The sequence below is a fragment of the Canis lupus genome, chromosome 15 (assembly GCF_048164855.1).
Source record: "Canis lupus baileyi chromosome 15, mCanLup2.hap1, whole genome shotgun sequence".
Classification (NCBI taxonomy): domain Eukaryota; kingdom Metazoa; phylum Chordata; class Mammalia; order Carnivora; family Canidae; genus Canis; species Canis lupus.
In genome coordinates, this window is record NC_132852.1 from 36,067,815 (window position 1) to 36,090,341 (window position 22,527).

The 22,527-nt window shown below is 35.7% G+C and overlaps 2 protein-coding genes and 1 long non-coding RNA gene across 22 annotated transcripts in view; 2 read left to right on the plus strand and 1 right to left on the minus strand.

Moving 5' to 3' along the window:
• LOC140604883 (disintegrin and metalloproteinase domain-containing protein 18-like) overlaps positions 1-22,527 on the minus strand; it is a 183,340-nt gene that overhangs the window by 29,339 nt on the left and 131,474 nt on the right. For 9 of the 18 annotated variants that reach the window (XM_072776560.1, XM_072776563.1, XM_072776565.1 and 6 more), the window contains one exon: positions 11,027-11,141. The exons of 2 other annotated variants lie outside the window; for them this stretch is intronic. In XM_072776560.1, the coding sequence (XP_072632661.1) occupies positions 11,027-11,141 (115 nt within the window). Of the gene's footprint in view, positions 1-11,026; positions 11,142-18,609; positions 18,865-22,527 lie in introns of those variants that run through there. 7 more of the 18 variants (XR_012007699.1, XR_012007702.1, XR_012007698.1 and 4 more) reach the window with 3 other exon arrangements.
• Positions 1-22,527, plus strand: part of LOC140604889 (uncharacterized) — a 122,825-nt gene that overhangs the window by 17,844 nt on the left and 82,454 nt on the right. For all 3 annotated transcript variants that reach the window (XR_012007709.1, XR_012007710.1, XR_012007708.1), the window contains exons 2-3: positions 10,816-10,887; positions 20,084-20,147. This is a non-coding gene — a long non-coding RNA (uncharacterized lncRNA). The remainder of the gene's footprint in view (positions 1-10,815; positions 10,888-20,083; positions 20,148-22,527) is intronic.
• On the plus strand, positions 20,243-21,933 carry LOC140604887 (malate dehydrogenase, mitochondrial-like). Its single transcript, XM_072776582.1, has one exon. The coding sequence runs from the start codon at positions 21,138-21,140 to the stop codon at positions 21,831-21,833; it is 696 nt and encodes a 231-aa protein (XP_072632683.1). The 5' UTR covers positions 20,243-21,137; the 3' UTR covers positions 21,834-21,933.

A 22,527-nucleotide genomic window follows, 5' to 3' on the forward strand; every position in this document is an offset into this window, starting at 1 on the left:
AATTGTAAAATGTTCATTCACCTCACTGTATGTTATATATTTGCACAGAAACAGCAGCCATTAATGCATTCTGTTCCTTATGGGTATTTAAGTAATTTGCAATGATGAGTATTATGAATAGTGCTGCTATGAATATTCTACTACGTGTCCTTTAATCAACTTATATACACATAGCTCTCAATAGATATATGTGATTAGAGTAGCAGTCTTTATTCATAGCATATGCATATAGTAAACATTAGTAAATTTTCAAAAGATTTTCCTAAATTGTTGTAACAATTATATTCCCGTTAACAGAGGATGGGAGTCTTGGATATTTCATATATACAGTACTTCCTTTTTTTAAAGTATACTTATTCTTTATATACAATAAAATATAAACATTTTAATTGTACATATGGATAAAATTTGATAAAATATATGCCCCAATTAGGCAAACACTTTAAAGATTGTTTTGTTTGACCTCTGTGGCTTTTCTCCATTTAATGTAAAATTCTTATAAATTTTTACTTGTTAAGTAAATAAGATAGGTTTAACTAGTGCCTGAGACTTGACAACAAAATAGTGTGAATATTCTCATTTACCATTTAAATTTTGTTACTTTAACATCTTGGAGGTATTTCTGACATATAATAAATACATACATTTAAAATTTATTTGATAAGTTTATTACACCCATGAAATCATCACTTTAATCAGAATAATGAATATATCCACCATCTGCAAAAGTTTCCTCTTGCACCTTTATAAACTCATCATGCTAGCACTCCTCCACATGGGCAGCCACTGCTCTATCTGCATGTTCTACAATTTAATATTAAACAGTATTCTTTTTAATCTCGATTTTTTTCACATAAGGTAATGCTGAAATTCATCCACATTGGTTCATATAACTATATAGCTCATTCCATTTTATTGTTCAATAGTAATGTATTTGAATATACAACACTTTGTATATAAGTCACCTGTTGATTTACATTTGGGTTATTTCAGATTTTATATATTACAAATAAAGCTGTTATAAATATTTATATACAAAGCTTTGTATTGGCATAAGGATTCTATGTCTTCAGTAAATAATGAAATGACTGGATTATATGATAGATGAATGTTTATCTTCTTAAGAAACTGTGAAACTACAATTTTACATTACAACAGCAGTCATGTATGTATGTATTGGTTTACATTTAACCAATTTCTAATAGAGAGGTAATTATATTTAATTTTGATTTAATTTTCCCAATGAAAAATGATGCTGGGCAATTGTACATGAGCTTATTTGTCATCTATCTTATCTTCTTTGATGAATTTTCAATTAAAGTATTTTGTTCACTTTTTGTAAGGCTGTTTGCTTTTTATTGTTTCAGGGATTCTTTATATATCCTTAATATAATTTTTTTGTATATTCTAAATACAAACACTTTATCAGTGCAGCTGAAGAGAGTTCCTCCAACTGTGTATCTGGATGTCTCTTAGCCAAAGGCCCATCACTAGCCTCTGCTGAAGCATGCACAACTGGAGATGGAGTGTAAAGCCATGAAAGCAAACACACCCAGATTCACTACCGCTTCCTGTGAGCCCATAGTTGGCACTGGCCCTTGCTATCTTCCCTGACCCTGATCACCCTAAGTGTCTCTGAGACTGATCTCTGCCAATACATAGGCACTTGCAGCTGGGCACTGCAGCCAAAAGTGTTCACACCACTTGGTCTAGCAATCACCATTGCTTAAGCTCACCCTGAACTATTGTTCCTGGAAGTGCCCAAACAACACTTGCAGCAACTATAGATCCCATAGGGTGCTCAGAAGGACCATACAGTTGTTAATAAGGAAGACCCCAGTGGCCTGAACCAAAAAGGCATTACATCTCCCTGGATCCTGTGCCACTGTGTGGCCCTACACTTGGTACTCTGCACCATCAGGCCCAGGATCATAGGATGATCAAGTGTGCTCCATTCACAGGTGAAATCCTCCCCTTTTTAAAATTGGTACATACATTCTGGAAGAGGTGACCACATCTTTAAATGTATAGACACCTATGCAAGTATACAGGGATCCTGAAGAATCAGGAAATGTCTCCGGCAAAGGAATATAGTAAACCTCCAGTAACTGTCCTAAAACAAATGGTGATCAAGTAATTATTCAATGAAGAACTCAAAGTAACTGCTCTATAGATACTCAGAGAGCTACAAGAGAATACAGATAAACAATTTAATGATAATACCAGGGATAAATATGAGAACAAAGTGAGAAGCTCAATAAGGAGAAGGAAAAAAAAAAGAAAAAAAACCCTAAAAAAGTAGTAGTTGAAATATATGACTAAAGAATTCAATAGAGACCTTCAACAGCAAACTTGAACAAGCTGAAGAGAGAATCAGTGAGCTAAAAGAAATATCAGTTGAAATTATTTCATCAGAAGTGCAAAAAGAAAAAAAAACAGAAGGAAGAAGAATCAAGAAAGTCTGTGAGAGTTATGGAACAACATGAAAAGATATAACATATGTATTATTGGATTCCTGGAAGACGAGGGGTAGAAAGGAATGGAAAGCTTATTTAAAGAAATAACTGCTGAGAAATTCCCAAACCTAGGAAGAGATTTGGACATCCAAGTTCATAAAGCAAACAGGTCACCTCAAAATTTCAATCTAAATGCTCTTCTTTAAGACAAATAATAATAAAACTTTTTAATACCAAAGACAGAGAATTATATAAGCAAGGGAAAAAAAATTCATTCAGACAAGAAATTCCCCTAGTGCTATCAGTAGGTTTCTGAGAAGATATCTTACAGGCCAGGAGAGAATGGGATGAATATTTAAAATACTAAAAGTAAGAAACTTCCAAGGAAGAATGCTTTAATGCTTTAACCAGCAAAGTTGTCCTTCTGAATTGAAAATGTGATAAAGATTTTACCCTAACAAACAAACAAAAGCTGAGGAACTGTATCACCACCAATCCTGCCTTATAAGAAATGCTGAAAAGTTTTCTTCAAGCTGAAACAAAAGAATGCTAATTAGTAACATATAAACATATGAAAATATACAACATATTGGCAAAGATATGTAGTCAGATTGAAAATATCCTAATATTTTAATATAATGGTATGCTTTCAACTCTAGAGTAAAGGTTAAAGGACAAAAAGTATAAAAATAGTAATAGTCTCACCAATTTTTTTGTTTGTTTATTTTAAAGATTTTATTTATTTATTTATTTATTTATGAAAGACACAGAGACAGAGAGAAAGACAGAGACATAGGTAGAAGGAGAAGCAGACTCCCTATGAGGAGCCCGATGTGGGACTCAATCCCAGGACCCCCAATATCGTGAACTGAGTCAAAGGTATATGCTCAACCACTGAGCCATCTAGGTGCCCCAGTTTCACCAATTTTTGATGGATACACAATAAAAAATATAAATTTTGACATCAAAACATAAAAGGGGAATAAAATAATATTGGTTTTGTATATAATCAAAGTTAACCTATATATATTATTTGTTTTATTATGTTTTATGCTTTATGTTTTATAATGTTTTATGCTTTATGTAAACCTTATAAGAATGACAAAGAAAAATCTAAAATAGAAACAAAATAGGTAAAGAGAAGACAATCATCAATTTATAAAGGAAGGAATCAAAAAAGGAATAAAAGAAAAATAGAACTTTAAAACAGCCATGAAACCATAAGATGACATTAGTAAGTCCTTATTTATCAATAATTACTCTTAGTGTTAGTGGATATGTCAATTAAAAAGCATAGAATGGGACTGCATTTGTGGTTTAGTTGGTTAAGCATCTGACTATTTCTGCTCAGGTCATGATCAAATCCCACATCAGGCTCCACACTCAATGGGGAATCTGTTTGAGATTCTCTCCCTCTCCCTTTGTCCTTCTCCCTGTTCACATGTATGCTTTTGCTCACTCATTCTCTCAATAAATAAATCTTAAAAAAAAAAAAGGGTTTGAGAGGTTGAATGGTTAAGAAATAAGACTCAACCATTTGCTGCCTACGAGAGACCCACTTCAGCTTCAATGACATATATAGATTCAAAGTAGGGAGATGGCAAAAGATATTCCATGCAAATGGAAACTAAAAGAGATCAGAAGTAGCTATACTGAAATCAGAAAAGTAGACTTTAAGCCAAAAACAGTAGCAATAAACAGAAGGTTATTATAGTAAGGGATCAATTAATCAAGAAGATATAGCAATTATAAATATTTATTCATGTACCAAACTTCAGAACAGCTAAATATATTAAGCAAATAGTAAGAGGTGTGAAGGGAGAAATAGAAAACAATACAATAATAGTACAGGACCACAATACTCTTCTTTCAGCAATGAATGGATCATTCAGATAATCAATAAGGAAATTGATCTGAATCATACCATAGACTAAATGGTCCTAACAGACACATACAGAAACTCATCCAAAAGCAATAGAATACATATTCATTTATACTTTCTCCAGGGTAGATAATGATAGGTCACAAAACAAGTCTTAACAAATTTTAAAAGAGCAAAATCATCTTTATCCATTTGTCTTTTTTTAAGTTTTATTTAAATTCCAATTAATTGACATACAGTATAATATTAGCTTCAGGCATACAATATAATGATTCAGCACTTCCATACAATACCTGATGTTCATCTCAGCAAGTGCATTCCTTAATCCCCATCACCTATTTTACCCATCCCCCAACAACCTCCCCTCTGGTAACCATCAGTTTGTTCTCCATAGTTAAGAAACTATTTCTTGATCTGCCTCCTTTTCTCTACCCCTGCCCAACTCTCTACTCATCTGTTTTGTTTCTTAAATTCTACATATGAGTGAAATCATATGGTATTTGTCTTTCTCTGGCTGACTTATTTCACTTAGAATAATACTCTGTAGGTCCATCTATGTCATTGCAAAAGGCAAGATTCCATTCTTTTACATGGCTGAATAAAAAAATTCCATTATATTTATATAAATACATATAAATGGACACTTAGGTTGCTTTCATTATCTTGGCTATTATAAATAATGCTGAAATAAACAAAATTGCATACATATTTTTGAATTATTGTTTTCACTTTCTTTGGGTAAATACCCAGAAGTGGAATTATTGGATTCTATGGTATTCTTATTTTCAAATTTTTGAGTACCTTTCATACTGTTTCCCACAGTGGTGTACCAAGTTACATTTCCACCAATAGTGCACAAAAGTTCCTTAATCGTACCAAGTATCTTTTCCGATCACAATAGTGTGAAACTAGAAATTAATAACAGAATGAACGATGGAAATAACCTAATTTTATACCTCATAGAACGAAGGAAAAAAACAACAACTAAGCTCAAAGTTAGTAGAAGGAAATAACCAACATCAAAGAAGTAAATGAAATAGAGGCTAGAAAAACAACAGAAAAAAATCAATGAAACTAAGACCTGACTTTTTAAAAAAATAGTAAAAAAACCCAAGTCTTTAACTATACTAACTCAAGAAAACAGAAAAAGAAATCAAATGAAATCAGAAATAAAAGAGGAGACATACAACCAGATACCATATAAATACAAAGAATTGTCAGAGACTACTATCACAGAAATACAAATAATTATGAGAGACTACTATCAATAATTATAGCCAACAAACTGGATAACCTAGATGCAATGGATAAATCCCTATTAACATGTAATCAAGACTGAAACATGAAAAAATAGAAAATCTGAACAAACCAATAAGAGTATGGAGATGAATCAGTAATCAAAAACTCCCAAAACAGAAAATCGCCAAACGAGATTGCTTCACTGGTGAATGCTAATAAACATTTAAAGAAATGCTAATAAACATTTAAACAGCAATATTTCTCAAAGACCTCCCACAATTGTAGAGAAGACACTCTCAAACTCATCCTACAAAAGCAGCATTACCCTGATACCAAAGTCAGAAAAGGATACCACAAGAAAAAAAAATTACAAATATCTGTCATAAATATAGATGCACAAAATCTTAACAAAATATTACCAAACCAAATTTAATAGCATATTAAAAAGATAATTCATCATGAGAAAGTGGGATTTTATCTGAGATGCAAGAATTATTCAACATATATAAATCAATAAATGTGAAACCACATAAAGACATAAAAATACAAATCCTATGATCATCTCAATAAATGCACAAAAAACACTTGACAAAATACAGAAGCTTTTCATTATATAAACTCTCAAAAAATTTATTATGATACCTTATCATAATAAAGACCATATACAAGTCCACAGATAATGCTAAAATTTTGAAAGACTTTCACCTGAGATGAAAAATAAGACAAAACTGTCACTCAGTTCAACATAGTACTGGAACTCCCATTTACAGTAATAAGATAAATATATAAATATCCAAATCAGTAAGAAAGGAGAAAAACTGTCTTCACCGATAATAATATGGTCCTGTATATAGAAAATACTAAAGACGCTACTAAAAAATTGTATCTACCAAACAAATTCAGTGAAGTTGTCAAGTAGTAAATCAATGTCCAATAAACAGTTGTGTTTCTATACATATACAATAAAATATCTGAAGAAAAATATAATTCCATTCACAATAACATAAAGAAATTTAAGTTATTGAGGCATAAACTTAATCAATGAGATGAAAGATCTATACACTGAAAACGACAAAACTTTGATGAAAGAAATGGAAGAAGACGATATCAAATGGAAATGTGTCCCATGTTCATGGATTGAAATAATTAATATTGTTAAAATGTCCATACTACTCAAAGCCATCCATAGGTTTAGTGGAATCCCTATCAAAGTTCCAAAGGCATATCACAGAAATAGAAAATTCTAAGGTTTGTATGGAGTCACAAAAGGCCCTGAAGAGCCAAAATGATCCAGAAAAAGAAGACCAGAACTTGAAGCGTCACACTTTCTGGTTTCAAACTGTACTACAAAGCTATAGTAATCAAAACAGTATGGTAATGGCATAAAAATAGATATGTAAACCAATGAAACAGAATTGAGTGCCCAGAAATAAACTCCTGCATATATCATCAAGTAATATTTGACAAAAGACCCAAGTAGTCTCTTCAACAAATCATGAAGGGGAAAACTGTACTTGTAAATAAATAAATAATAAACATACAATAAATAAGTAAATTTTACTACTCTCATGATGTCCGTTGCTACATCTTTCAGCTCACTAATCTGTTCTGCTTAATCTAAACTGCTGTGGAATCCTGTAGTGTATTTTTCATTTCAGTTGTATTCTTCAGCTTGATGACATATGTTTGTTACTTTGTTATGCTATCTTTTTTGGAGTTCTCGTTGTATTTATCCATTCTTTTCCCATTTGGTGAGCATCTTAATGAGTATTTGAACTCTTTATAATTATCTTTATATCATTAAGATATTTTTCTGAAAGTTTATCTTGTTTAATTTGGAATGTATTTCTCTTTTCCTTATTTTGTTTGTGTTTATTTCTGTGTTTTAGGCAAAATATCTACCTCTCAGTCTTGAAGGAGTGACCTTATAGATGATAATTATTCTCATTCGAATCTTGTTCTAACTCTTGGTTATTTCTTGAACTTTTCTGATTTTCTAAACTGCATGTTTATTCTCAATAGTCCCTTGTTGTTTAGTGTGTGCCACGACCTGTTGTAATCCAAAGGGAGGAATCTCGTTTAACACTTAGTTTCAGGCTGCTTGAATGCCAGACCCTCAGGCATCGGCTTTTAATATATATAAATATATGCAGTCCTGTGAGGCCATAATCATAACCTCTGCTGGTGTTGAGACCAGGAGATCTAAAGCTATCCCCTGGGGGCTGCATGGGTGTCAGACATTTTCTAGGAAGTGTTCTTGAGCTCTAGTGAAGCCAAAGGTGTGCACAAGGATGGTGTCTCCCTGACTACATTTTCTGGGAGTACCTCCTTAGCCTCTACATTTGTGGGAAACTTAAAGACTGTCCCTCAAGCCTAAACTCCAGGCTACCTAAATAGGCCTCTCCATAGGAAGACTACGGTTGTGTTTTAGTTTGCTGTCTGTGCACTATCCTATTGATGGTGGTCTGTCAAAAACTCTTTCTGATTGTTATGGTTCCATGGAGGTCTGGAATGCCTGCATTCTTGCCCACCAGGTTAAATCAAAGGGTGTCTCCTCTGTGGATTGTGTGCAACCATTCACTTTAACAAGGCAACTAGAGAGTGCATGGGGAGGAACATGCTTACCAGCTTCAGAAAAACATCAGGAAAAAAAAAATGTCCTGATTACACAAGCCTCTGAGCTTCAGCAATGCAGCAGGAGAGTGCCTTATCTGTGTATGTGCTGGCTCTTCCTCTCATGAATGATTTTTTGTAGCATGTAATGTTATTTGATAGCATTTTACCTATAGTATATCTTCTTTTAAAATTAAAACTCTGATTTATGAACTAAGTTTAACTAATATACTAAATTCTATGCTGTCATTTCAACAATCTTCATAGCACCTTGAGCAGGAGTAGATTCTATTTCAGCAAACCATTTTCTTTGCTCATCCATAAGGAGCAACTCCTCAATAGTTAGTTTTATAATGAGATTGCAGTAATACAGTCACATCTTCAGGTACCACTTCTAATTTTCTTGTTATTTAACCACATCTGCAGTTACTTCCTCCACCAGACTTGAGCCACCAAAGTCATCTATGTAAGGATTGGAGTCAACTTGTTCCAAACTCTTGTTAATGTTGATATTTTCTCTTCCAGTGAATCACAAATGCTCTTAATTACATTTAAAATGGTGAATCCTTTCCAGAAGGTTTTCAATTTCGTTTGCTCTATCAGAGGAATCACTATAGACTATGTATAGCTGCCATAAATTTATGAAATGGATTTCCTAAATAATAGGATTGAAAGTTAAAATTACTCCTTCATCCATGGGCTTTAGAATGAATGTTTTTTTTTTTTTTTTTTTTTTTTTTTTTTTTTTTTAGCAGGCATGAAATCAACATTAATCTCATTGTACATCTCCATCAGAACTCTTAGGGTATCAGGCACATTGTTAATCAGCAATGATATTTTGAAAAGCAACTATTTTTCTCAACAGCAGGCTTCCACAGTTGGCTTAAAATATTCAGTAAACCATGCTGTAAACAGATGTACTGTCACCCAGGCTTTTCTGTTCCATTTATAGAGGACATGCAGAGTAGTTGCAGCATAATTCTTAAGGATTTTTTGGATTTTCAGAATGGTAAGTGAGCACTGGCTTCAACTCAATCACCAGCTGCATAAGTCTCTAATAGGAGAGACTCAGCCCACCCTTTGAAATTTTGAAGCCACGCATTGACTTTTCCTTTCTAGCTCTGAAACTCATAGACAGCATTTTCTTCCAATAGAAGACTGTTTTGTCTACATTGAAAATCGGTTGTTTAGTGTAGCCACATTCATTAGTTTTCTTAGCTAAATCTTCTGGCTAACTTGCTACAGTATCTACATCATCACTTGCTGCTTTCCTTTGCACTTTTATGTTATGGTGATAACTTCTGTTATTCAACATCATGAACCAACATCTGCTAGCTTTAAACTTTTCTTCTTCAGCTTCCTCAAACCTCTTGGCATTTGAAGAATTGAAGAAAATTAGGGCCTTGTTCTGGATTGGGCATTGCCTGGCTTAAAGGAATGTTCTAGCTGGTTTGATCTATCCAGACTACTAAAACTTTCTCCATTTCAGCAGTAAGGCTATTTTGCTTTCTTATTATTTGTATATTTCTGGATTAGCACTTTTAATTTTCTTCAAAAACTTTGCATTCTCATCTTGGCTAACTAGTGCAAGCAGCCTAGCTTTTGGCCTGTCTTGGCTTTCGATATGTCTTCCTCACTAAGCTTACTCATTTGGAACTTTTGAGTTAAAGTCAGAAACATGTGACTTTTTTTCCCTTTGGGCACTTAGAGGTCATTGTGGGGTTATTAACTGGACTAATTTCAATATTGTTGTGTATTAGGGAATATGGAGGCACAAGAAGAGAGACAAGAGGGATAGTTTATTGGTATAACAGTCAGAGCACATCTGTTATTTATTCATTAAGTTCATCATCTTATTTCTTGCTTTGACATTAATTAAAACCTGAGGACTGTTTCTGATGTATTAAACTAAGTTGATGAAAACTAAGTATCTGAGAAAATCTCATTACAAATATTGTGTAATACTAATTTAATTAAAGCCACTATTCAAGGTAACTCTCTCTTTTTTTTAAATAAATTTATTTTTTATTGGTGTTCAATTTGCCAACATACAGAATAACACCCAGTGCTCATCCGGTCAAGTGCCCACCTCAGTGCCCGTCACCCAGTCACCCCCACCCCCCGACCCCCTCCCCTTCCACCACCCTTAGTTCGTTTCCTAGAGTTAGGAGTCTTTCATGTTCTGTCTCTCTTTCTGATATTTCCCACTTATTTTTTCTCCTTTCCCCTTTATTACCTTTCACTATTTTTTATATTCCCCAAATGAATGAGACCATATAATGTTTGTCCTTCTCTGATTCACTCAGCATAATACCCTCCAGTTCCATCCACGTCGAAGCAAATGGTGGGTATTTGTCATTTCTAATGGCTAAGTAATATTCCATTGTATACATAAACCACATCTTCTTTATCCATTCATATTTCGATGGACAATGAGGCTCCTTCCATAGTTTGGCTATTGTGGACATTGCTGCTATAAACATCGGGATGCAGGTGTCCCGGCGTTTCACTGCATCTGTATCTTTGGGGTAAATCCCCAGCAGTGCAATTGCTGGGTAGTAGGGCAGGTCTATTTTTAACTCTTTGAGGAACCTCCACACAGTTTTTTTTTTTTTTTCCACACAGTTTTCCAGAGTGGCTGCACCAGTTCACATTCCCACCAACAGTGTAAGAGGGCTCCCTTTTCTCCAGATCAAGGTAACTCTCTTAATTACTCAGGTGATCATGAAAGATTTGACTGAGCATTATAGTCCTTTAAGTATCTCATAAAACTGCATGTACAAAAAAAAAAAAAAAAACAAACTGCATGTACTTTAAAAGTGTCATTTCTACTCACCAGATTTCTTAACATTTCCATCATCAATACTTCCCCCTGGTGAACCAATCTGGAATTCACAATATGGAGGCCTATAGCCAGGAAAGCAATGACAGTTACCCAAATTATTACATATCTGAAACAAACAAACAAAAAAGCCATATAATTACTATAAATTATGTTAGTTTTTGTATCTTATGTATATGTTCAAAAGAATAAAATCACTATTTTTCTAAGTTTCTAAATACTGTATGAGAAATAGGTTAGAAAAAGTAGTGAAAATTTTAACATAATAGTTAATGAAAAAAATCACTACCTACATGATAGTATACTTATGACCTCCATATATGGACCATTTTTGATAACTATTTTACCCTTCCCCAATCATTTTTAAACACAGGATTCAATAAATTATGGCCATTGTATTCACAGAAGAGAGTACAACATTGGATGAATTTAGAATTTTTCAAAAATATCTCATTTAGTTATTTTGTGAGCATTTGCTATCACCACTTCTGGATTTTCTACTTCTAAACTTTAATTTCTATAGAAAATATTGTAATAATATTGCTACCAATTGACTTGGACACTTTATTTTTTTAAGATTTTATTTATTTATTTATTCATAAGAGGCACAGACAGAGAGGCAGAGACATAGACAGAAGAAGAAGCAGGCTCCCTACAGGGAGCCTGATGTGGGACTCAATCCCAGGACCTGGGATCACGCCCTCAGCTGAAGGGAGATGGTCAACCACTGAGCCACCCAGGCACTCCTGGAAACTTTAATTTCTTATCCTAATGCCCTTTTTAAAATGTTACTTTAGTGATCAGCTATTTGTATTTCATTTTTAAGTGAACACATTTTCCAAAATAAAATAGATGTAAAAAATATTTAAAATGAATAATAAAATAAAACTTTATGATAAACTTGCAATTCTAGACGTTTACACCTATGGTGTTTACATGTTATTCTGCTTTTACATTTAAAGTTGAGTATTAATTTTCATTTTAAAGTAAATTAGGTAGGGCAGCCCAGGTGGTTCAGCAGTTTAGCGCTGCCTTCAGCCCAGGGTGTGATCCTGGAGACCCAGGATCGAGTCCCACATCAGGCTCCCTGCATGGAGCCTGCTTCTCCCTCTGCCTGTGTCTCTGCCTCTCTCTCTCTGTGTTTCTTATGAATAAATAAATAAAATCTTTAAAAACAAATTTAAAAAAATAAAGTAAATTAGATAAATAAAATATTGTAAAATTCAAACAGTTTAGTTTGCATAAAACTGAGAGTTCTCACCCACTAATTAAGTTCCACTCACCATCACTAAAAAAAATTTTCTGTGCTTCCTTCCTACTACTGTATCGCTCTCTATTTCTCTCCTTCAATTTTGTTAATATTTCCTTTATATATTTAGATGTTTGGAATTCAGGTGCATGTCTATTCTAATTTTTATATCGTCTTGATGAATTGAGTCTTTTATCATTATATAGTGCCCTTCCTGTCTTTGTTGACAATTTTTTACTTAAAGTGTATATTTTCTTTGATATAAGTATAGCCACACTATTGCCTTTTGGTTACCATTTGCATGGAAAATCTTTCCTATTCCTCCATGTTCAGCCTAAGTGTGTCCTTAAAAGTATAGTAAATCACTGTAGGCAGTATATCATTTGATGTTGTTTTTTAATAAAAATTAAATTAATTTATGTTTAAAGTAATTATGGATTTGTAACGATTTACTATTGCCTTTGTTTTTCTCGTTTTCTGGTGGGTTTTTTAAAAGATTTTATTTATTTATTCATGAGAGACCCACAGAGAGAGGAAGAGACATAGGCAGAGGGAGAAGCAGGCTCCCTGTAAGGAGCACCATGAGAGACACTATCCCAGGACCTGGGATCCTGACCTGAGCAGAAGGAAGATGCTCATTCCCTGAGCCACCTAGGAGTCCCTCTGATGGTTTCTTTGTTCTGTTTTTCCTCTTTCTGTTCTCCTTTGTGAATTGATTTTTTAAAAATCAAATCACTTCTATGCTTTGATTACTTTCTCTTTCTCTTTGGTGTGCCTAATATAGGCTTTTTATTTGTGGCTATCACGAGGCTCACATAAAATATTTTATAGATGTAACAGTCTATCTTAAGCTGATGACAACCCAACTTTGAGCTTATACAAATATTCTACACTTTAATTACTCCTCCTCCCACATTTTGTGTAACTAATGCCACAATTTCCATCATTTTGTATGGTGTACCCATTAACACATTTTTGTACCTAGTTAATTTTAAAACTTAGTCCCTTAATTATTATACCAGGGTTTAAAGTAATTTACATGCTAACATTAAAATATTAGAGTATCATGAATTTGAATATATTTTAATTTTTACAGTGATTTTATGCTTTAATGTGTTTTCATGTTGTTAGTATCTTTTTTTTTTTAATCTTGAAGAACACCCTTTTGCGTTTCAGAAGAGAGAATATATGAAGAAATAATTACTGAAAACTTCCCAAATTCAATGAGTAACATGAATATAAGCATCTGGAAGCCCACAAACTTTAAGATGAACTCAGACTCACACTGTTACATAGTATAATCAAACTTTAAAAGCCTTTAGCCAAAGGCTTTTAAATTTATTATTTTATTTTTAAAATATTTTTTAAATTAAAGATTATTTATTTATTTATTCATGAAAGACACACACAGAGAGAGGCAGAGACATAGGCAGAGGGAGAAACAGGCTCCATGAAGAAAGCCTGATGTGGGACTCAATCCTGGGATTCCAGGATCATGCCAAGCCAAAGGCAGATGCTCAACCACTGAGCCACCCAGGCATCTCTAGGCTTTTAAATTTAGAGAGAATTTAGAAAGCAGCGATAGAAGTAACTTGTCACAAACAGGAAAGCCTGGGTGGCTCAGTGGTTGAGCATTTGGCTTAGGTCATGATCCCAGAGACCTGGGATCAAGTCCCACATCTGGATCCCCATAGGGAGCCTGCTTCTCTCTCTGCCTGTGCCTCTGCTTCTCTCTGTGTCTTTCATGAATAAAGAATACCTAAAAAGCAAAAAACAAAACAAAACAAAAAACCACCAAAACAAAACCTTGTCACATACAAGGGATCTTAAGTAAGATTATCAGCAGCTTTCTTATGAGAAAATTTGGAAATCAGCAGGCAAATTGGCTGACATACTTAAAGTGCTAATAGAAAAATAAGAGAAAAAACAAAACACCTGTCAACCAAGAATGGTATATTCGGCAAAACTGTTCTTCAAACATAAGGAAGAAATTAAGTAATTCCCAAAGAAACAAAAACTAAGGGAATTCATTATTACTAGAGCTCCCCTGTAAATAACAGTAAAAAAGTCTCTGGCAGAGTGACTTGAAAGGACAGGATATTCTAATTTAAAGCTACATGAGGAAGTAAAGATCTCAATAAAGATAAATTCATAAGCATTTTTAAAAGCTAAAGTTACAATTATAACTCTACTATTTATTTTCTACATGATAAGAAACTAATAAATTTTTAAAAATATTAGTATAAAAGCTAGTATTATTGTAACCTTTGTAACTCCATATTTTGTTTTTATGTAACTTTAGGAGAGGAATGTCTGACATTAACTTGCAAGGACCAGACCTCTGTATAATCTAGCAAGCAGGAAATGTCATCCCTTGATGTATATAAATGGACCATTTCTGTAGGATTACAAACTATACTAAAAGACAAAAAGTATAATTTGAAGAGATAGAACAAGGTGCAGGTCAGACAGATGGCAGAGATGTTGGGATTATGAGACCAGAGGTCTAAAGCAACCATGGTTGATGTGCTAGGGGAAAGTAGACAACGTAAAAGAACAGATGGGTAATGTAAGTAGAGAGATAGAAACTCTAAAAAAATATATTTAAAATGCCAGAAATCAAAATAAGTATGGAATAAATGAATTCCTTTGATGGGATCATCTGTATACAGCCAAAGAAATAATTAGTGAGCTTGAGGAAACATCAATAGAAAATTCCAAAACTGGAATCAAAGAACAAAAAATAATTAAAAAGTTATAACAGAATATCCAAGAAGGGTGGGACAATTAAAAAATACTTAACATGCATGTCACGGGAATACCAAAAGGAGAAAAAAAAGAAAGGAACAGAAAAATATTTGAAGCAGCATTTCCCAAAATTAATGACAGATACAAAACCTTATAACTAGAAACTTCAGAGAATACCAAGGAGGGTAAATATTTCAAAAATGCATGTACAATTAACATATTCAAACCAGAAAATAGAAAGGGAAGAGAAAATCTTGAAAGAAGTAACAAATAATAATTTTATCTGTAGAAGAGCATTGGTGAGAATTACATGGGACTTCTCTTCAGAAATCAGGGAAGTAAGAAGAGAATGGAGTGAAATATTTAAAATATTGAAAGAAAAACAAATATCCACCTTGAATGTATATCCATTAAAATTATTATTCAAAAGAGAAGGAGAAATAAAAGCTTTCTCAAACAAACTTTCAAAAAATTTTTCACGAATAGATCTGCTCTGCAAGAAATGCTTCAATTAAGGCTGATATAGATTAGAAACTCATACATACATAAAGAAAAAAGAGTAAAAGAGAAGGAATAAAGGAAGGTAAAAAAATCTTTTATTTTTCTTATTCTTAATTGATGTAAGAAATAATAGTTTGATCAAAATAATGGCAACATTGTATTTGGTGATTATAGCTTATAGGTAAGAAAAATGAATTACAGAAATATAAGTCATGAGAGTGAGAGATTGGGAATACTCTGTTACAAAGTACCCATAAAAATTTCTAAGTATAGTTGATTTACTGATAGAAAAGTAAAAATTGAATCCTATAAAATGTTGAATTCAAAACAGAAAAGACAGAAAAAGAATGGAAGATAAAATATAAATGAAAAACAAGGGCAACTAATAGAAAACTGTAGCATAGAAGGTAGATATCAATCTAATTATATCAATAATTACTTTGCTGTTTTTGTTGTTCAGTGACTTTTTATTCTTCAAAATGTAACTTAAGGCAATCCAGTCTCATGATCCACAAAGCTTAGGCACATTCACCACTGCTTTCACACAACTAAAATTTGATCTGTAACTTAATGTCAATAAATGTTGGCTTTTCTTAATTGGATCTCTCTGCCATCTATAACCTGAGTTTCTTTAAAAATTACAGTTAAGTTACAAGCCAAAATTTCTGGAAGGCAGTAATAAGCATTACTGGGGAGAGAGAGAGAGGGTCTTAAGGTGAACTTTATCCATGGAAAGGTCCTTAATTGTCATACTTTTTTGTTAATTTTTTGGTAGTTTCCTCTTTATTGATGTTCCTCCTGCCTTCCTCCCTTGCTCTCTTGCCTTCCCAATTTCAGTCCCTTACATTTATACCCAACAAAAGAGGTAATGAAAAGGAAGGGACTGTTGGGGTTCTGAGTCACTTGGGTAGTTAGAAAGCAAAACAATCACTGGATGTAAGAAAGACTGATAAGAAGTCTAATGTAGAGGTACCTGCCTAATGAGCAAGCAGTACCAGCATAGGAGTTTATCTCTATTTACAGTCCCCAAACTTTAGTTCAGATTACTCAGGATGCCCAAGATTCATCTTCTGGACGCCCCCACCAAAGATGATCAGGGAAGAGGCCTGGGAACTTGTATTTTGGACAAACACTCCAGCTGGTTCTGATCCATGCACCAGAGTTTCAAATGAAAAATGTTTATAACATTTTGACATAAATATCTGGTATTTATGTCAAAACTTATATTTCTTTCCCTGGTGATGGAGGTTCAGAAAAAGTATTCTTTAAAACTGAAATGACTGACCATATTATCAAAGAGGCAGCCTTAGGATATTGATGAACAGTCTTAGTTCACCCAAATTTATCTAAAGATAACAAATATCAAGTCTTTTTAATAATTTTCAGTGCTTTATTAAAATAGGAATATTATACCGGGTTTGTTTATTTAGAGAAATGAAGACTTATTGGTCAATGAGAACTATCTGAGTTCTGATTGTCAAGAGAATTTTCTCTTCTGTTTATAGAACTGTGAGTGGTCCAGTTACACCAGTGATTCTAAAGCATGGGCAGTTTTGCTCCCAGGGAGCATTTGGCAAATGTCTGGAAATACTTTTGTCACAACTGTAAAGGGAAAGGTGCTACTGGAATACTGCGAAACATCCTACAATAAACAACAATGCTCCCTCCTTGCCACAAAGAATTATCCTGATCAACAGTGTCAAGGTTGAAGAACCCTGGCTTGCACTACACTGTTTAGTACCATCAATGCCCTGTGGCCATCAGAGGGCATCACATATTAAAGAAAAAAGAAAGGGCAGTTAAACACATAAATATTTTTTAAAACAAAGGCTATTTCCTAAAAGTACCACAGCTCTCAACATACGAGAAAGACTTGGCAATATTCCATAAGCCATCTTTAAATTATAAGTTGGACTAAAATCTGTCATACCAGTATATTTTTATCTGACACAGTGGTTTAATCTCTCATCTTAGGAATCAAATAAGGATATATTTTTATTTTTATTTAAGATTATTTATTTATTTATTCATTAAAGACATACAGAGAGAGAGAGGCAGAGACACAAGCAGAGGGAGAAGCAGGCTCCATGCAGGGAGCCCGACATGGGACTTGATCCCGGGACTGCAGGATCAGGCCCTCGGCTGAAGGCAGCACTAAACTGCTAGGCCACTGTGGCTGCCCCAAATAAGGATATTTAAAAAGAACAAAATACAAATGTTATGGACTGAATTGTATCTCCCAAAATTCATATATTGAGGCCCTAACGCCAATGTGTTTGGAGATAGGACCTTGAGGGCAGTAATAAACTGAGATGGTAGGGATGGGATGGAGCCTAACTCAATAAAGCTCATGCCATTAGAAGAGGAAAAGACACCAGACACTGAACTCTGTGCTTGAAAGAAAAGGTCTTGGGAGGATGCAGGGAGAAGGTGGCTGTCTGCAATCCAACAAGAGGCCTCATCAGAAATCAAATTTCCTAGACCTTTGATCTTGGACTTCTTGCCTCCAGAACTGTGAGGGAATAAACTTCTATAGTGGAAACCATTCAGTCTTTGGTATTCTGTTATGTCAGTCCAAGCAGATTAATCCATCTACAAAGATTTTATTTCAAATGACCTGAGATATGAGCCAGCACCTGCCAAAGTCTGGTGGAACAAAAGTGGTAACAAAGGATGTCATGGGTTTTCAATAATCTTGCAGAAACATCATGAGGATCTCTGAGTTTTTAGATATCAACTCACTTTTACTCAAGACCTCAGCTGGTGCTCTACCTCCTGAAGTAAGGATTCTAAGAGCTCTGTTTCTTGTGTTAAAGATGTCTTCTGACCCATTAGTGTTAGGAGCTTATTCTTCAGCTGTGTGTTTAACCATGCAATCATCATCTACACTGCATTCTTAATTTCCCAAACACACTCATCTTTTGGCTTTTGAACAGCTTCTACATTTTGTTCTACTTCTTGAACTAAGCTGATCAGTTCCATGAGATGGCAATGAAGTATTTTGCTTACCTCTTCATTTACTTTAGTAAAATGCTATTCATAAATTTCTGCAAAAGGTTTAAAGGTTAAGTCCACCATGCTTTCCTCCCCAAATGCATGTGGATGACAAACACATTTCTTACAAGTCCAGCAAAATACACTAAATTTTTAATGATGATTTTCACATTTGTCCTTTTCATTTTCTTTATGTTGGGTGAGACTGCAGAGTTGAAGAGTATCAAGCTGCTGTATTACTTCTTCTGCCCAACGACAGTTTGCTAGTTCTCCTATCTGGAGTGCAGCCTGGCAATGAGGACATTGAGCCCTCTGCTCTGTCAGAATGTGTCTGATACAGCTGAAACAACAAAGCTTAGAGCAATGAGAACATAGGCATGCATCCCAGAATTTCTCCATACAAGTGAAACATCAGAAAACTTCAGCAATGCCCTCCACGTTCTGTCCATCCATTGCTTCCTGCTCTTTGGGCAGACCTCAGTGACCTTCAGGGTCTGTGGTCTGAACTCTTGGGTGCCAGGCCAAGGTCACCAGGTCAAGTTGCCAAGGAGAAAGCCTGGCATCCACGTCATGGGGCTCCAGCAACTGACCCGCCTGCTCATCCCATCTAGTCAAGTTTGGTGCCGGCTACCACCACTTTGCCATATTTATCTGTGTACCCACCCTAGGGTGCTGTGGGAGGGCAGGCAGTGACCACAGCACCTTCCTCACTACTAAGTGACCACTAACAACCCCGAGGCAGCCTGTACCATGTGAAGCTAGCAGATAGGCCTATGGAACTGCTGCTAGGGCATGGCGGTGCTGGTCTCTAGCAAAGGAGGTGCTTCAGAGGATTCACAAACACCAAAGGTGTTTCAGGGCAGCTGAAAGTGCAGTGGGAAGGGTTCAGTAATTACTTTTAAAAGCAATAGTCTAAATACCATTTTTTAAAAAGATTTTATTTATTTATTCATGAGAGACACAGAGAGAGAGAGAGAGAGAGAGAGAGAGAGAGGCAGAGACACAGGCAGAGGAAGAAGCAGGCTCCATGCAGGGAGCCAGACGTGGGACTCGATCCTGGGTCTCCAGGATCACGCCCTGGGCTGAAGGCAGATGCTAAACCGCTGAGCCACTCAGGCTGCCCCTAAATACCATTTTTAAAAGAGATTTTCAGAGTGGGTAAATAAACAAGAATGTTATCTACCAAAAATGCACTTTAAGTATAAAGTCACAGGTAGACTAAAAGTAGGAGATGGTGAAAGATTTACCATGGTAACACTAGTCAAAGAGAAAATTTTCAGAGCTGAAGAGGGGATTACATAAGGAAAAAGAAGGTATAAAAATCCAAAGTTCCATAAAAATGCAACTAAGAACAAGGGGTCAAGTTTATGAGGCAGAACCTGAAATAACTGTAGGAGTAAAGGATAAATTCACTGTTTCAGTTGGAGATTCTAACATATCTCTATTTATAATTGACAAATCCTGCAGGCAGAAAATCAGTAAGTACATAAGTGGCCAAACTGGTACAATCAACTTGATCTAATTGGTCTTCTCTCTCTCTTTCATCTATTCTTTTCTAGACAGAATGACAAGATAGAGAAACTCACCCCAAAAGAAAGAGCAAGAGGCAATACTCACTGCCAGGTATTTAACCAATATAGATATAAGTAAGATATCAGAACTAGAATTCAAAACATGACTATAAAGATACTAGCTGGGATTGAAAAAAGCATAGACGACAGTAGAGAATCCCTTACCATATAAGTAAAAGAACTAAAATCTTATCAAGCCAAAATTAATTTTTTTTTTTGGAAAAGGTCAACAAACAAATTTATTGCAGGACACACGGACAATAAATGGAATGGAAATGCCTACATATCATTTTTGAGAATCCTCCATGATCTGAATTTAAAAATCACTACAAGATTCCATCATCATGATGCTTTCTTTTGTTTCTTCTTTTCATTTTCTTCTTTTTCTTTTTCAATTTCAGCAACATATTTTTCAATTTCTTCAGGATTTAAAATCTTGAGGGGTTGATCTCGCTTCATAACAGCCAGTTCAATATTTTTGCCACCAGACTGAACCACTTCCAGGAGGGCCTTGATAACCGGCTTAATGGTCAGGTCCTCAGTCTCAATGGCTTCATCAGTATAATTCTTCTCCAGAAATTCACGCACTGACTTGGCACCCCGACCTATGGCATTGGCCTTCCAGGCATGGTATGTCCCCGAGGGGTCAGTCTGATAGAGTCTGGGCGTGCCATCAAAGTCGAAACCCACCATAAGGGCAGAGATGCCAAACGGCCTATGCCCATTGCTCTGTATAGCTCTGCTCCAGACAACCAACCGTGCTCTCCGCCCTCGCCCGCCCCGCCCAGAGCAATGCTAAAGGAGCTGTGCTTGGGGCTTCCGGAGGAATGGGGCGGCCCCTTGCGCGGCCTCTCAAGAACAGCCCCTTAGGGAGCCGCCTGACCCTCTACGGTATTGCTCATACACCGGAGTGGCCGCAGATCCGAGCCACGCCGAGACCAGAGCAACCGTGAAAGGCCACCTCGGACCTGAGCAGCTGCCGGATTGCCTCAAAGGCTGCGATGCGGTGGTGATTCCTGCCGGGGTCCCTAAAAAACCCGGCATGACACGGGATGACCTGTTCAACACCACTGCGTCAATTGTGGCCACCCGGACTGCGGCCTGCGCCCAGCATTGCCCCGAGGCCATGATCTGCGTCATTTCAAATCCGGTCAAATCCACCATCCCAATTGCAACGGAGGTTTTCAAGAAACACGGAGCTTACGACCCCAATAAAATCTTCGGGGTCACGACCCTGGACATCGTCAGGGCCAACACTTTCATTGCAGAACTAAAGGGTTTGGATCCCGCGCGAGTCAATGTTCCTGTCATTGGCGGTCATGCCGGGAAGACCATCATCCCCCTGATCTCTCAGTGCACTCCCAAGGTGGACCTTCCCCTGGACCCGCTGACAGCCGTCACTGGGTGGATCCAGGAGGCCGGCACGGAGGTGGTGAAGGCCAAAGCTGGAGCAGGCTCTGCCACCCTGTCCATGGCATATGCTGGAGCCCGGTTTGTCTTCTCCCTTGTGGATGCAATGGATGGGAAAGAAGGAGATGTCGAATGTTCCTTTGTTAAATCCCAGGAAGCAGACTGTGCCTATTTCTCCACACCATTACTGCTGGGGAAAAAGGACATCGAGAAGAATCCAGGCATTGGCAAGATCTCCCATTTTGAAGAGAAGATGATAGCAGAAGCCATCCTGGAGCTGAAGGCCTCCATCAAAAAGGAAGAGGAGTTTGTGAAGAACATGAAATGAGAGGGCAGCCAGCTAGCAGTCCGTTTCCCTAACTTATGAAGGCATCGTGTCCCTGCAAAGCCATCTCCTGCCCTCATGTTTCTGTTGCGTTAACTACGAGTATCATGTTAACATCATTGCCCCTTCCAATCGCAGGTCCATTGATGTGTGCATCAATAAAAGCAGGCTTCCATTTTCTTTAAAATATATATATATTTTATATATATAATATATATAAAATATATATAGTTATAATATATAGTTATATTTATTTATTATATATTTATAATATATATTTATAATATATAATATATATATATATATTTTTTTTTTACAGAGAATACTGAAATACAATAAAAAATGGAGGCTCTAACTGCTGGGATAAATGAGGCAGAAGAGAAAGTCAGTGAATAGATGACAAAATGATGGAAAATAAGGAAGCTGAAAAAAGAGAGAAAAAACACTATTGGATCAAAGAGGGAGACTTGAAGAAATCAACAATACCATAAAGCAAAATATTTGAATAATAGGGGTCTCAGAAGAGGAAGAGAGAGACAGAAGGGTAGAAGGTGTATTTGAACAAATTAGAGCTAAGAACTTCCCTAATCTCATGAAGGAAGCAGGCTTTCAAGTCCACAAGGCACAGAGAAGCCCCCCGCCCTTAAAATCAATAAAAATAGGTCAACACCCTAACATATAATAGCGAAGTTCACAA

Excerpts from the sequence above, each read along its gene's own strand:
- LOC140604887 (XM_072776582.1), top strand. The coding sequence starts at position 21,138 with ATGACACGGGATGACCTGTTCAACACCACTGCGTCAATTGTGGCCACC.